Genomic DNA, 15,584 nt, shown 5'->3' with positions numbered 1-15,584 from the left:
GTTTATTTCTTTACTTCACACCAATCTATGCTTTTTATTTACTTCTTTAAAACACCCTCTGTGCCATTTTCTTTTTGAAGAATATTTCAAAATACAATTCCTCCTACTATCCATTCAGTCGTGTCCGACCCTGGGATGCTCTGTGGGTCAGTCCTTGGCATGCTTCCCTCTTTTCCACGGCTTCTTTCAATTGCATGATGTTCATCCCTGTGTCATTCCTGATGGGATCCAGCCATCAGGCCTTTGGTCTCTCTGGCTTCCTTTTACAATTTCAGAAAACAAAAGATTTAAAATACAGGAAAACCAACAGCCACAAAAGGTGAAGAGTCAAACCCCTTCCACCCAGAGCAAAACTAATTTCATTCAAATTCCATGTCATTGAAATAATAGGTAATGTGGGAGAAGGGTACATAGATTCATGAAAAGAAAGATGGAGGAGAAAATAATTCCCCTCAGCATCAACTTAAAACCCTGCCAGTACAATACAGTGTTCCCCCACAATTTTGTGGACTCAGTGATTCACGGTATTTTCTGACTGCCTCTTCCAGTCAGAAAATACAGGGAATGAGTCCACAAATCAGCCTTCTGCACAGCCGATTCCTCCTCCTCTCCCCCTCGGAGCATACCGGGTATGATTTACTGTTTCAAGTTTATTAGGATTTTATATACCGCCTATCAAGGTTATCTAAGCAGTTTTACAATCAGGTACTCAAGCATTTTCCCTATCTGTCCCGGTGGGCTCATAATCTATCTAACTAAACTAAACTAAACTTTAGGTTTGTATACCGCACCATCTCCACAAGCGCAGAGCTCGTCACGGTTTACAGAAGTTAGGAGGAAAAGGAACTACAATGAAGGGATATGGGAGAGGGCTAAGAAGATAGAGAGGGACAGGGTACTAGAGAGCGGGAGGAGATTAGATTTTAGAAAAGAGCCAAGTTTTCAAGTGTTTGCGGAAGGATTGGAAGGAGCTTGAATTTCTGAGCGGGGATGAGAGGTTGTTCCAGAGTTCTGTGGTTCTAAAGGGGAGGGATGTTCCAAGTTTTCAGTTCGTCAGTGAGGACATGAAGTCTGCCAATCAAGTGGAGCAGGCTTCGTCCAAGGCAAGACAAATCATGGGCTGCATACGAAGGGGTTTCGTCAGTCGTAAGGCGGAAGTCATTATGCCATTGTATAGATCCATGGTGAGGCCCCACCTGGAATACTGTGTGCAATTCTGGAGGCCGCATTATCGCAAGGATGTGCTGAGACTGGAGTCGGTGCAAAGAATGGCCACACGGATGGTCTTGGGACTCAAGGATCTACCATACGAAAAACGGCTTGACAAATTACAGCTATACTCGCTGAGGAGCGCAGAGAGAGGGGGGACATGATCGAGACGTTCAAGTATCTTACGGGCCGCATCGAGGCGGAGGAAGATATCTTCTTTTTCAAGGGTCCCACGACAACAAGAGGGCATCCGTTGAAAATCAGGGGCAGGAAACTACGAGGTGACACCAGGAAATTCTTTTTCACTGAAAGAGTGGTTGATCGCTGGAATAGTCTTCCACTACAGGTGATTGAGGCCAGCAGCGTGCCTGATTTTAAGGCCAAATGGGATCGGCACATGGGATCTATTCACAGGGCAAAGGTAGGGGAGGGACATTAAGGTGGGCAGACTAGATGGGCCGTGGGCCCTTATCTGCCGTCTATTTCTATGTTTCTATGTTTTCCCGCACGGGATATACCTTTTATAGAGGGGAAAGATAGTTTCATTTTTTGGGAGGGTCTAGTAGAGTGTGGGTTTGAGGAATTCCAAAAGAGTGGGATAACGGGAAGAAGGACGCCATGTAGGAATTTGAAGGCTATGCAGGCACATTTATAGAGGACTCTGGAGTATACTGGGAGCCAGTGAAGCTTGGAGAGTAGTGGGGAGATGTGATCGAACTTACTATTTGCGAAAATAAGTTTGGCCATGGCGTTCTGAATTAGCTGAAGTCTATGGAGGTTTTTCTTAGGCTTATATAAATGGAGTTGCAGTAGTCCAGTCTAGAGAGTATGGTGGATTGAACGAGGACGGTGAAATGAGAATGATGAAAGTAGGATCTCACTTTCCTTAACATATGAAGGCTAAAGAGGACTGAGTGACTTGCCCAGGGTCACAAGGAGCAGTACAGGGTTTGAACCCACAACCCCAGGGTGCTGAGGCTATAGCTTCAACCACTGCGCCACACACACCTGCCGGCGCTCCAGCTGGGCTCCTGCCTTTTTACAGACTCAAAAACGCACTTGTGGTTTTTTTCGAAATTTGCAGGTGTTCCTGGAACGGAACTCCTGCGAATTTCAGGGGAGTAGTGTACAATACCCAGTAAACCTGCCCAGTTATACAAACAGAGTCAAAGTAGTACGTTTCCATATACATACAACTGACTGAGTCTATAAACCCACTTTATCTAATTGATATAATATTCAATCATTTTGGTCTCCTGTGATGAAATCAATTGTTCCAGTTGTGTTGGATCAAGAAAAATGTATTCTTTTCCCTGGTAATATGTAGAAATAAAACAAACATATAAAGGAAAAATATAATCCCTTTTTTATTGGACTAACTTAATGTACTTTATGATGGATATTTTAGCAACATCCTTTTACTTGAAACTTCACCTGAAATTGCCTAGGGAATTTTTAAAAAGAAGAGATATCAAGAGCTCTTGGTCTCAACTTTAGAAACTCTTGTCTGAACATTTGAGTTATCCGAGAAACATCAGGATAAATATATTGGAGAACCATGAAAGAGAGCCTGTCTTTTACAAAAGAAATTCATGAAAATTGTACTGCGATCTTCACCGTTCTTAAAAGACAACAACATGGTGGCTCTTAGAGAGGCTTCCTAAGTGTTGACCATCTCCTTTGGCTTCTCTGTTGGCTCTGAAGGGACTCCAAAGGGACATGCCCCTTTGGCACACCCCTTAGAGCACACGTCCATGGGCTGCAATTTCAAGGGTCTGGGGAGCCTAGAAGTGATGTCAGATGCCACCGATGTTGCTGCCAGGCTCTTCCTTCACTGGCTACTATAGGCTCAAACAAATCTCTGATGTCATGGCAACAGTGAAGCTGTATGGACTCGTCCCACTGCCAGGGGCAGAAAGCTACTATTGGCTCTTTTGAAAGAGTGAAAGTTTGGAGGGGGGGGGTTCTGCCTGATAAACAGTGTAGAGAAAAGCGCAGAGAGGCAGTTGGGGCAGGGAGGAGGGAGAAAGAGCCATAGTTTGGTGGGAGCTGGCAGAGAATTTCTCTAAGCAGCTGGCTACTTCTGTGCATTTAGCTCAGGGGATCAGGGTCCCAGAATAGAGAGCTGCACAGGAACGGGGACAACGGGGATCCCGTGGGTTCCCCCCTTGGGTCACGGGGATCCCGTGGGCACGCCTCCAAGGGTCGCAGGATTCCTGCGGGGTTGGATCGCAGTGCACTCGAGCCGCGAGGCTAGTCTTCTCCTTGCCTGCCCTGCCGCAGCACACAGCCGAACTGAAGTCTTCCCGATGTCAGCGCTGACGTCGGAGGAAGGGCTTAAGCAAAGCCCTCCCTTCCTCCGACGTCAGCGCTGACATCGGGAAGACTTCCAGTTGGCTGTGTGCAGCAGGGCAGGTAGGGAGAAGGCAATGGCGTATGAAAGAGGAGGGGGCGGTCCGCCCTGGGGAGTGTGCACAGCCGGTCAGGTCCCCCGGGACAACAGGACCGGCCGACAAACCTCCCTGCCCTATAGCCGCGAATCTAAATTACCTCTTACAGCAGCTTCAATACTCCAGCTGCTGTAAGAAGGTAATTTAGATTCACGGCTACAGGACAGGAGATTTGTCCGACCGGGCCTGTTCTGTTGTCAGTCGGGTGGGGAAGCGCCACAAAGGTAAGGGGCAGGGAGGGAGGAAAGGTGGAGTGGAGAAGAAAAGACGTTTAAGGGAAATGGGTAAAACTGAGGGGGGAGAAGGCCGCTGAAAGCACTGGGGAAGACAAAGGGGTGGAGAAGGACGCTGAAAGGACATGGGGAAAACGGGAGGAGGGGGGAAGGATGCTGAAAGCACATGGGGAAGACAGAGGGGGGAGAAGGACCCTGAAAGCACTGGGGAAGACAAAGGGGTAGAGAAGGCCGCTGAAAGGACATGGGGAAGACAGAGGGGGGAGAAGGCCGCTGAAAGGACATGGGGAAGACAGAGGGGGGAGAAGGATGCTGCCTGACAGGACATGGGGAAGATGGGGGGGAGAAGGACACTGAAAGGAAATGGGGAAGAGGGAGTGGGGAGAAGACGCTGGCAGGGAAGAAGACAGAGGTGCCAGACTATGGGGGGAGCGGAGGGAAAAAGATGGGTGCCAGACCAATTTGGAAGGGGGGAGAAAGGGAGAGCCACAGTAACAGAGCAAATGGAAGACGCAGAGAGAAGAGAGATAGTGGATGGAAGGAATTGAATGCAAACATGAGGAAAGCAGAAACCAGGCAACAAAGATAGGAAAAAAATTCTATTTCTTTTTTTTTTTTTTTGCTTCAGGATAAAGTAGTATATTAGTTGTTTTGATAAAAATGTATAAACATTAGAGGTTCTGGTAGAAACCTGTTTACAAAGTATGTATTCTTTCCAATTAATAAAGTCTTTTTGCTTATTTTTAAATGGGTTTCTACCAGAGCCTTTAATTCAGTAGCATAATTAAATGAAATATCTATTTCTGAAGTTTATAGGGACGGGCGGGGATGGAGGTGATTCTTCGCGGGGACGGGCAGGGACGGAGGGGATTCCTCGCGGGGACGGGTGGGGACGGAGGGATTCCTCGCGGGGACGGGTGGGGACGGGAGGGGACAGGTGGGACTTTGGCGGGGACGGGTGGGATTTCTGTCCCCGCGCAACTCTCTATCCCAGAACCCTGAATGTACTGCTAAAGGGGGAATTTCTAGTTCTCCTTTTGACTCTCCTGTGCACATAACCAGCCACAGGGTACCATAGGAGACCGGGGGCTACACACTTAATTGGATGGTAGGCATGGTTAGGAGACGGATCGTGGGCATGTTTCTCATGTAGGCGCCTCTTTTAGACTTAGGCACACTCATTTAGGCCAAGAAAATCCTGGCTTCAATTCACCTAAAGTTTGGATACTTAATCCCACATTAAGCAGTAGCATACTAAGGGGAGGGCGGGGGGGAGGTCCGCCCCGGGTGCAAACCCTGAGGGGGTGCTCCCGGCCTTGCCATTCAGTCCTCCCCATCCCCGAAGGACCGTTCGCCCCCCTGGCCTCCCTGCACCACCTATGAAGCAGCCCGCAGCGGGATCGCGATGTCAGCGATCCCTGAGCTGCTTCGGCACTGCTTCCTGACGTCAGAGGAGGGGCGGGACCGCGGTGGAGGAAGCAGTTCCGAAGCAGCGCAGGGATCGCTGACATCGTGATCCCGCTTCGTGCTGTTTCATAGGTGGTGCAGGGAGGCCAGGGGGGGCGAGCGGTCCTTCGGGGTGGGGCGGGCAGGCAGGCCTTCAAGGGGGGGAGACAGGCAGGCCTTCAAAGGGGAGGCAGGCAGGTAGGCCTTCAAAGGGGGGACAGGCCTTCAAGGGGGGGGGGACAGGCAGGCAGGCTTTCAAGTAAGGGACAGGCCTTCAAGGGGAGGACAGGCAGGCAGGCTTTCAAGGGAGGGACAGGCCTTCAAGGGGGGGACAGGCAGGCCTTCAAGAGGGGACAGGCCTTCAAGGGGGGGATAGGCCTTCAAGGGGATCAGGCAGGCCTTCAAGGGGGGTGCAGGCCTTCAGGGGGGTGCAGGCCTTCGGGGGGTGCAGGCCCTCGGGGGAGAAGTGCAGGCCTTCAGGGGTGGGATGCAGACCTTTAAGGGGGGGACAGGCCTTCTGGGAGGGGGGCCCTGGTGTAGAAATACACAGAGGGAATGGGGGGATTCAAAGAGACGCACATATGCCGGACTTTGGGTGGGAAGAAATAATGGGTCTGAAAATAGAGAAGAGGGAGAGAGATGATGGACCATGGTTTTTAGAGAGGGAAGGAACAGAAAGGGAGAGAAGTTGGACACAAGGGATGGTGTGGAGGGGGGGAATAAAGATACTGGATAGGAGGGTAGTTGGAAAAAGAAAGGGAGAGATGTTGGACCCTGAGGTGGTGGGGAAGGAGGGAGAGATGCTGGATGAAAGGGTAGTTAAGAAAAGATGGATCTGTTGAAGGAGACGAAAAAAGGATAGATGCCAGACCTCCTGGGGAGGGAAGGGAAACGGGGAGGACAGAGATGGCAGATGGATGGTTAGCATGCAGAAAGAAGGAAGAAGGAGACCCTGGCAAGCAAGTTATCAGAAGACAACCAGAGCCTTGGACCAACAAGTTTTGAAAAATAACCAGACAACAAAAGGTAGAAAAACTAATCTTATTTTCTGTTTTGTGATTACAATATGTCAGATTTGAAATTTGTATCCTGCCAGAGCTGGTGTTAGACCACAAACGTGAGCTAGGATTTAACAGAGAGGAAAAGTCCTTTTTGTTTCTTTATTTTATTTACACCACAGCGCCAGTGTGGTTAGGAGAAGCCAAAGTGGGGTGAAAAAGCTATAAAATAAACCCACCAGGATGTTTGAAAAAAAACAAACAAACACCCAATTTGGCAGGAAAGTTGAATCGAAAAACCAGTTCAATAGGCTGAATCGAATCGAAATTTTTTTTTTTCCTTGAATCGGACAGCACTAGTTTGCGCTACTGTCTTAGACTTTAGGACCTGGGATTGGAAAGAGATGGCATCCTCAGTACTTTATAATGCAAGTGAAACGAGGATTTGGTCAGACTTTTGAAGGGTCTGCAGAAGAAAAATATTGTATAGGCCAGGGACATGAGACAGCAGGAAACGGGAACTTTTCTTCCTTCTATTTTTGTGAATGGCAAGGCTGAGGATGTCAGAGAGTTCAGTTAAAATATGTGCTTTATAAGAAAATATAATAATGTGTTTTATAAAGTTTATAAGCATTGCTGGCCTACCCGGTGAGGTGTTCCTAATGGTGGTAGTGGTGGCGGTGGCAGCAGCGTGTCAATGTGTTGAGAGGAAGAGGTGGTCTGGGAAATTCTGCTGAGCAAACTCCGGGCCCATTTCCACCCCCCAGTTAGTCCACTCCACTCAACTGGTTCACACACTGAGTGGGTCTTTGGGTGTTGTTTTGGGATCTCTTCCAGTGGTTTATCTCCTTCAGGTCCAAGGAAGGAAACTTTGTTATCCTTAGCATTGACCTACAGAATATGTTTGTAACAGCGCTGCTTGTGTGGCATTAGGCTATGTAGTGATCGAAAGAAAAAAACAGACCTTTGCACATTTTTGCACTATATGGTGGGTTTATGAGGAGATTCACATTTCCTGCACAGCTAAGTCCATGTAAAGTTACCTTGTGCTGTATTTGACATCTAGCAAGGTCTCTGTTTGAAAGGAAAGATCTAAACTTAAAAATGAAGTGGCCAGAAGTTATGGTAAAAGCAGATAGTGTAGCTGGTTTTAAGAAAGATTTGGACAAATTCCTGGAGGAAAAGTCCATAATCTGTTATTAAGACATGGGGGAAGTGTCTGCTTGCCCTGGATCGGTAGCATGGAATGTTGCTACTCTTTGGGTTTTGACCAGGTATTAGTGTCCTGGATTGGCTACCATGAGAATGGGCTACTGGGCATGATGGACCATTGGTCTGACCCAGTTAGGCTATTCTTATGTTATGTTCTCATCTGTAGGGGCCTTTGTTTTCACTTCTTATTTTAATGTATTTTTTTTCTGGGAATTTATCAGTGCTTTTTAGAATGGGAGCAAAAATGGAAGAGAATTAATGTGTGTGGAATGGGGGTAACTAATTTCTTCAGCTAAATAATTCAATCCACCTCAACCAGACATAGAAGAACTCACGCACCATTCACACACCCTCCAACCAAAAACGTCAAAAGAAAAAAAACTGTTCGACAATGTTTCTCTGTTTCTATGACAATCTCCTAACACTCGACCCCCCAACTCTACAACCTATTGACCTCGACCACAGACTACAAAACCATCAAAAAAGAAATAAAAATCCTTCTATTCAAAAAACACATAAAACCAAACTAACACAATCAGAACTGTCCCAAGCATCACCTGCAACTACTCCATATGTACTTCTGATGTCATGACAATTCAGACATAATTTATGTTATGTTATGTTTGGAATAATGGTTACATATATGAGGTTCAATAAAAGAAAATTTTCAGTGCCTGTTTCTATTATGACCATTTATTTTTCATGGTTATTACAAAAAATATTTTTTTACATGGGGGGTGTCAAAAAATGATGGGCCCCGGGTGCCACATACCCTAGGTACGCCACTGACGTTAAGCGCTATAGGTGCAGTTCTATAAAGTGCACCTAACTTAGTGCAGATCATCTCCTCTTTTTCTCTCATAGACTCAGGTAACCCCCCCCCCCCCCCCCAATTTACTCCCTCTGTGTTTCTTATAAGATTCAGCATTGAGGCTTCTAAAGACGATGGGTCTTAGCCATCCTTTGACTTCCTAGATCTGGAAGCTGACGTGGATGTTGAGGATTTCTGACCCGATCATTCCCTTCTCAGAGAATGTTCCTGGGTTTTATCATTCTTTTCTTTTCCTACCGTATCCCCAATTCATCCCGGCTTTTCCCACAGACACAGAGCAGAGCCTCTTTTATGTACTGCAGTGGCGGCCAAGAGATGTCTATTGAGTCTGAATCTGTAATCCAATTTACAATTTACTTGTAAATGCAGACAACATAATCGCAGCTCATTCTGCTCTGACCTGATGCAGTAGGGAGCCGAGTTCTTGAAAACTAGTCAGAAGTGAATTAAGTCCAATAATGTCTCTCCAACAACAAATTTGCTGACCTTTATTTCAACTGAACAACTTCATTCAAGCCTGTTTTCTAGGAAAAGCTCTTTTGTATCTTGTCTACGGACAATTAGCTTACAATAATATTGTTTAAAAGGGGCTTCTCAAGACATTTAGCCCTTGCACATGGCTGATATCCACCAAAGCCTGGCCTCGAGTGATACAAAGATCTACAGTCTCTAGAGCAGCGCAGGAATTCCCACGCTAATATCATCACAGAGGACCCTCTCGGTTCCAGGTCTTTTGCAGAGCCCACCAGACATTCTATGTTCCGCAAATATCAGAAGACGTGACTCTTCAAAAATCTCTAGGAGAGACCCAATTCGACCTAGATCCCACCTGAAATAGAACACTAATGATACCTACAACCCCTGACCTAGGGTTACCATAGGTCCGGGAAAACCCAGACACCCGGAGGGATTTCCAAAACCTGGCAGGTTGTCTGGGTTTTGGAAACTCTGAGCTCGGAGGCCGCATCTGGAAGCCTTTGTGCATGCACGACCGTCACCGTGATGGCATCATACGAACGTGCCCACGTGTGTGACATCATTGCGTCATTGTCCGCGTATGAGCAAAAGCTTCCAAATGCGGCCTTTGAGCTCAAGGAAGTTCATGTGGGGGAGGGGCTGGGGGAGGAACGAGCCGGAGCCGGAGGCAGAACAGGGCGGGAATGGGGTCGGAATGGGATGGAGCCAGACGTCCTCTTTTTCTCAAAGAGGAAATCTGGCAACCCCACCATTACTTCCGAAAATGTTATTTGTACATCGAAGCTTACTGAAATATCTGTTTAAAGATGTAACATAAGGATTGCCGCTGCTGGGTCAGACCAGTGGTCCATCATGCCCAGCAGTCCTCTCACGCGGCGGTCCTTAGGTCAAAGACCAGCGCCCTAACTGAGACTATAATCAATGTTATCAGTTACTGTATGTATATAACGCTCTTTGTAACGCAGTGACCTTCAAGAATAAGCATCTCTAGCTACCAGCAAAATTGTAGTTCCACCCTTTTACCCTGCCATCTAGTTTGTGATGTCAAATGTTCGTCTATTGTACATTCCTATTTGCATATTTTATTTATGTACATCGCTTTGAATTTATTATAAAAGCGTTGTATCAAATTTTAAATAAAACTTGGAAACTTGGTATGTAAAGTATATGCAATCTGTAACCCACCTAGAAATTCGCTCTGCGAGGATTCGGCGGGATGTAAGTCCACATATAACATTCATTTACTTGTGCAAGTGAGACTGTTCCAACAGTCCATCCCCTTTAGACGAGCAGTTATAGCCAGTAAGAAAGGTATTCAAACAGGAACTGGGCATCTGCTAGTTATTGTATTCAAGGCCTCACTGGCCAGAATGATTATAGTTGTGCCAGGGTAGACCAAACTCTGCCTCAATTTCTTCTTACATTAGTACAAAGGACCAGCAATCATATTCAAAAGCAATCATCAATAAATCATTCTTTATCTAAAAGGCTTATTCTCGTTTCCCTTTTTTAGGCTTCAGAAGCAGTTCTCATGGTACGAGGGTAAATCAAAAAGTAAAGGTTTTCCACATAGTCCCCATTTATTGTACCATTCAACTAGCTTCTGCATTCCTGCAGAGAATAAGTTTTTCAGTTGCTCCCGAAGCCTTGTAAGCACCGTTTCCTTCATGCTTTGTCTTTTGCTCTTCGGGTCATAGTGATGCACCCACGTCTTGTCGCCAGTGACAATTCTCTCCAGAATATGCAGATCTTCTTCATACCATCTCAGGAACTGGATCACGACCTCAACACACTGTTGCTTGTGCAGATCAGGAAGTTGTTTGGGAACCTATCGTGCACACTTTCCTGTATCCCAAGTCGTCATGCATTATGGCAAATGCAGATCCATAGCTGATATCCAAGTTTACAGTCAATTTAGACACCATTATCGAACAGTCTTCTTTAATCAAGGAATCCGCCCTGTCAATGTACTCTTCTGTGCACGTTGTTGATGGGCGACCAGAACAACCCTCATCGGTTACACTTGTCCTTCCCGCTTTAAACCTTTTTACCCATTCATAAACCTTTCATTGATTCATGGTGCTATGTCTATACAGAGTCAATATATACAATCGTGAATTTCCACAGGTTTCACTCCCTCTGCCCAAAGAAACTACACTACTGTACATTGTTCTTCAGTGGTGCAATCTTGCAATGGAACGTCCATGTTTCTGACCTTGTGGCTGCCACACGACTAAAGGCCGAGCACTGCATTGTGCTTGGACGAACTATCCAACAGGCAATGCACAAGTACATATGTTGGTTTTCACTAGCTCTGGAGAGCATTCTGGGTTAGCGGTAGGCAGTGTGTAGGAATCGTTGCTGATACCATGACCCAATGAAGATGATACCATCGCCGAAGGGGAATTCTGTGTGGGAAAAGGAGAATTATGTACAACTATGCAATTCACCCTGTGTATTAAAGGCTTGGGTGAAGAGCCATGCTTTCACCTGCTTCCTGAAATAGAGGTAGTCTGAAGTTAGACGTAGCCCCTCTGCAAATAAATTCCAGAGCATGGGGGCTACTCCTGAGAAGGCTCACTGGCAGGTACACTTTCTTTTGATGAGGCTACAGATAATGATGCTCCTTGAGAGGATCTCAGAGGCCTCGATGGTGTATAAAAGGCTAGCTTGTTCTTTAAGTAGTCAGGCCCATTTTGGCTGAGGACCTTGAAACAGAGAGATTTAAATTTAGTCCTATGATGGTAGCCAGTGTAGTTTGTGCAGGGTGTGATGTGATCACGTCTTTTGCTGTCTTCTGTCAGTCAGGCTGCAGTATTCTGAATTAGTTGCAGCTGATGCAAATTCTTTTAAGTTAGACCAGTGTACATGGCATTGCAGTAGTCTAGTCACCTGCATCATTGAATCTCTCAACTGTGCTCCTTAGGCACGTACCACATTTAGCCACATCTTTAAGGCTTTACTTTTGATCCATCTCCTTTGAGGCTCAAATTTCTTCAGTGGTAAAGTCCTGCACCTTGGATCTAAGAAATATCAGCATTGTGGCCCTTCCTCTATCAATCAACCCTTTTTACTCCAATTTTCATACTTCTGATCAGTTATTTAGACTATTGCAATTCTGTTTTCCTCCAAGCCCGGGCCTAGTTCAGGCTCTCTCAGAACTTGTGCTTTCTCTCAGTACAACCAAAGGTTCATATGGTATTTCAATATATGTACACATTTAATTGCCTTTAAGACTGATGTTCCCAGGGGCATCTTTTAGACAAGATTGGAAAACAGCATACATAAATAGTGTGTAGTATACATTATTTTTCTTGCAAATTCAACCTCCATTGACTGCAGATACGAAATGCACCTATGACAAGGTTCAAAGAGAAATGATATGTATATTGTCTCTTGTGCAGGTGAAAAACTTTCCTTCCAGAGTGCCACAGGGATTAATTTTATCCATTACTAACTCTACATCAATCTTTAGATTTTACATTTGTTTATGCTGATGATATTCAAATTTTATCTATTATCAAACCATTAGATAAATTATAAATCACTAGTATTAACAACAAAGTAAAACATTTGACAACTTGGCTTGCTCAGTATAATTAATCATTAATCCATTAAAATCCAAAACTTTGCTTTTTGGGAAAAACAATAATTCTAATCTATCTCTTCCAATCCTTTTACGTAATATACCAGTTCCTCAGGTTACAACAATTCGAGTTTTAGGCATAATTTTAGATTCTACTCTTTCATATTCACCATAGATATCTTCAGTTGTATGGAACTGTTTTCATAACTTACGTCGTATACGGATCGCCGGACTTGATGGACCAAAGGTCTGTTTCAGAGATGACAGTTCTTATGTTCTTATTTTTTAAAGTTATTTCTCTATTTCTTTCTAGGTAATCACAGATAAGATAAATCATGTTTTCAGACGCAAGCCCTCTCCCAGTAAGAAGCCGTCAGATAGCATAGCAACCCTGGGGATGCATACCTTAAAGGAACAGGTAGGTGTCAAGAGAATCATACCTGGACTTTTAAGTTCAATGATTATCCAAATCTTGTGACTGAATTCAGGAAAGCGTGGGACAGGCACATGGGATCTCTTAGGGAGAGGAAAAGATAGTGGATGCTGCGGATGGGCAGACTGGATGGGCCATTTGGCCTTTATCTGCCCTTATGTTTCCATCCTGCTTCTAACAGTGACCAATTCAAGTCACAAGTACCTGGCAGAACCCCAAATAGTAGTAGCATTCCACACAGAATCCCCAAAGAGAAGCAAGATTCCAAGCTACTGATCCCCAGGGCAAGCAGTTCCTTCCCCCAAGTCTATCTCAAAAGACATTTGCCTTTCTTGTATTACATTTCATTCAGTGAAAGTTTGGTTGAGGGCTAATAAATTTGGCCTAACTATGAGTAAAAAACAGATACTTCCCTTTGATGGTTGAGACATCCCCATTGTTGGAGTCATTTTAGATTCTGATGGTAGACTGGAGTACCATGGGGTTGTAAGGAGTGGTCATTGAGGATAGGTAGATTGGAGTACCTTGGGGGGGAGGGGTAAGGAGTGGTCATTGAGGATAGACAGACTAGGGTACCTTGGTGGAAGACTCTAAAGGCGAGGAAGAGAATTTTGTGCTATGTGGTGTGAGATGTCTGCTCTGTCTTATTAAGTATTATAAATACAGAACAATTTCCCGCTCTTTTTTCTTTTGGTATAGCTGCAGTGCTGCCTCATTAGTTTTTTGCTGAGTTCCTCCTATGATTGTAGTTGGTGTTGATGCGTATGATTGGTTGCTGCCTCTGTTTGTATTTTCATTCATATATTATGATCTTCTCTCTTTCAGAGTTCCTGTGAATCTCTGGGCAGATGTCCCGAGGGGGCTTACGCTACCAGTATCCTTCCAAATCACCACCATCACCACTATTCCCACCAAGGGGTCTTTGATGATTTTGCTTGCTAAGCCTGGGCTTATATTACAGGCCTTGATCTTGGGGAATGAGGCTTCAATACCATCTTGACCTCTGCATTCCCGGAAACAACAAAGATTTGATCATAGCAACAACTGCAGCCACTGCCAACTTTGAGGAGCCAGATTCTTGTACAAAGCCTTTGAACAGTTAGCCTTCTGGATTTGCAGGCTAACATAGAGAAGGGCTGTGAAGTGCTGCAAGAGCATTTGCTATGACTTACCCTCCCAGTGGGACATGAGCCCTGATAAAGTGCACCCCCAAACAATCTTGGTTCCCCATAGATACTGTACTATGACAACAGACTCCTGGCTGGACAGCCATCTTAGCCACGAAGCACACAAGAAATGGATTAATTCCTTCAATTAAGACCAAAAGACCTGAGACGCTGCTTTGACTTTAACTGTATGTATGATAAGAAAGCACTCTGTGTAACAGAAAACCATCTCAAGTTAAGTAGAGTTCCTAACCTGGCTTCTGACATGGGGCTTATGGAAATGCTGAGTAGTTGCATTGGCCTCGCTTTCCTCTCACTTCCCTCCTGCCATGTTTGCGCTGTCAGCTGGGAAGACCTCTTATTTTCAGGGCTGATTTCAAGTCTCCGAGCCCTTGTCAGATGTTAAGTGCCTCCACCTGTTTAGGAAATGAAAGCAGGGAGTTTGCAGTTCTAAAGCCATACAGCACAGCTATGTGGAGCAGCAGACCACTATGTTATCCAACAGCTCCCTGTCACCATCATGCAGCTGCAAACAAATCTACCGAAGCACTGTGCAAGCAGTGCAGCCAGACAGAGTGCAATTATGGACGGTACAAAAATTGCTCTCAGCCCTCTGTATATACTCACTGGTGATGGTGATGCACACGGGGGGAGGAGGCGCCAGTGAGCAAGTTGCAGAGGGCACAACTAGAGCTCGGTATGGTCCTGCCCAGAATGATAGAGAAACTCAAGGAGAAGAGAGAGGGGAACTCAAGAAGGAACAAAGGGATGTCAGAGTGAGAAGCTAAGAAAGGAGACTTCAGAGACAAAGAAAGGGGATCTCACAAAGTGAGATTGATAAGGAGACTCAGGAAGATAGCAGAAAGAGAGATGCCAAAGAGAGAGTGAAGCAGGAAGAGACATCCTAATCAGAATGATAAAGGGACATAAGCAGAGATGTCTCAGAAAGAGAAAGGAATTCATCGAGCAGAAGAGATGTTAGAGAATCAGAAAGAATAACTTATAGTAGAGATATCAGAGAGATAAAGGGACTCTAAGAGAAGAAAGGTCATAGAGAGAACACTGGGTGAAAGGCTGTCAGATGGTAAGAAAGATAAAAGTCTCAAGAAAGACTGAAAAAAAGGTGTGGAAGGATTCCAGAAGGAGGACGGCCAAAGCGAGGGAAAGGAACTCAAGAAAAAGGGATATTAGAGACATGCAAGGTCTTTAAGACAAGAAATATTTGTAAGAAGGACACAAGCAAAAGGGAAATCAAAAGGACCGAAAACCTCTAGATGAACGGATTTGAAGAGGAAAGTCAGAAAAATAAAAGGTCCCTACAAGAAGAGGGCCAGAGCGAGAAAAGGGAAGAATCTGGGTTCGAGAAAGAAAGAAACCCAGGGACAAAAGACCGTAGATGACACAGGGCTAGATTTATGAAGACGTGTTACTGTGCCCATGCAAATGCAACTCGAGCAGATTATCAGAAGTAGGTTCAAGTGCATAGAAAGGGATGTGTATGTTAGAGCATGGTAATGGGGTAGCAGTGTATAGCTAATCTAG

General features: G+C 45.3%; 1 protein-coding gene across 1 annotated transcript in view; it reads left to right on the top strand.

Moving 5' to 3' along the window:
• ASIC4 (acid sensing ion channel subunit family member 4) overlaps window positions 1-13,837 on the top strand; it is a 311,699-nt gene extending 297,862 nt beyond the window's left edge. The window contains exons 9-10 of the mRNA XM_033946240.1: window positions 12,757-12,861; window positions 13,702-13,837. Of these exons, the coding sequence (XP_033802131.1) occupies window positions 12,757-12,861; window positions 13,702-13,818 (222 nt within the window). The 3' untranslated portion in view covers window positions 13,819-13,837. The remainder of the gene's footprint in view (window positions 1-12,756; window positions 12,862-13,701) is intronic.
• The last annotated feature ends 1,747 nt before the right edge of the window (window positions 13,838-15,584 follow it).

Source organism: Geotrypetes seraphini, chromosome 5 (assembly GCF_902459505.1).
Source record: "Geotrypetes seraphini chromosome 5, aGeoSer1.1, whole genome shotgun sequence".
Classification (NCBI taxonomy): domain Eukaryota; kingdom Metazoa; phylum Chordata; class Amphibia; order Gymnophiona; family Dermophiidae; genus Geotrypetes; species Geotrypetes seraphini.
The sequence above is the reverse complement of the archived record's forward strand: the minus strand, read 5'-3'. Positions and strand labels throughout refer to the sequence as shown.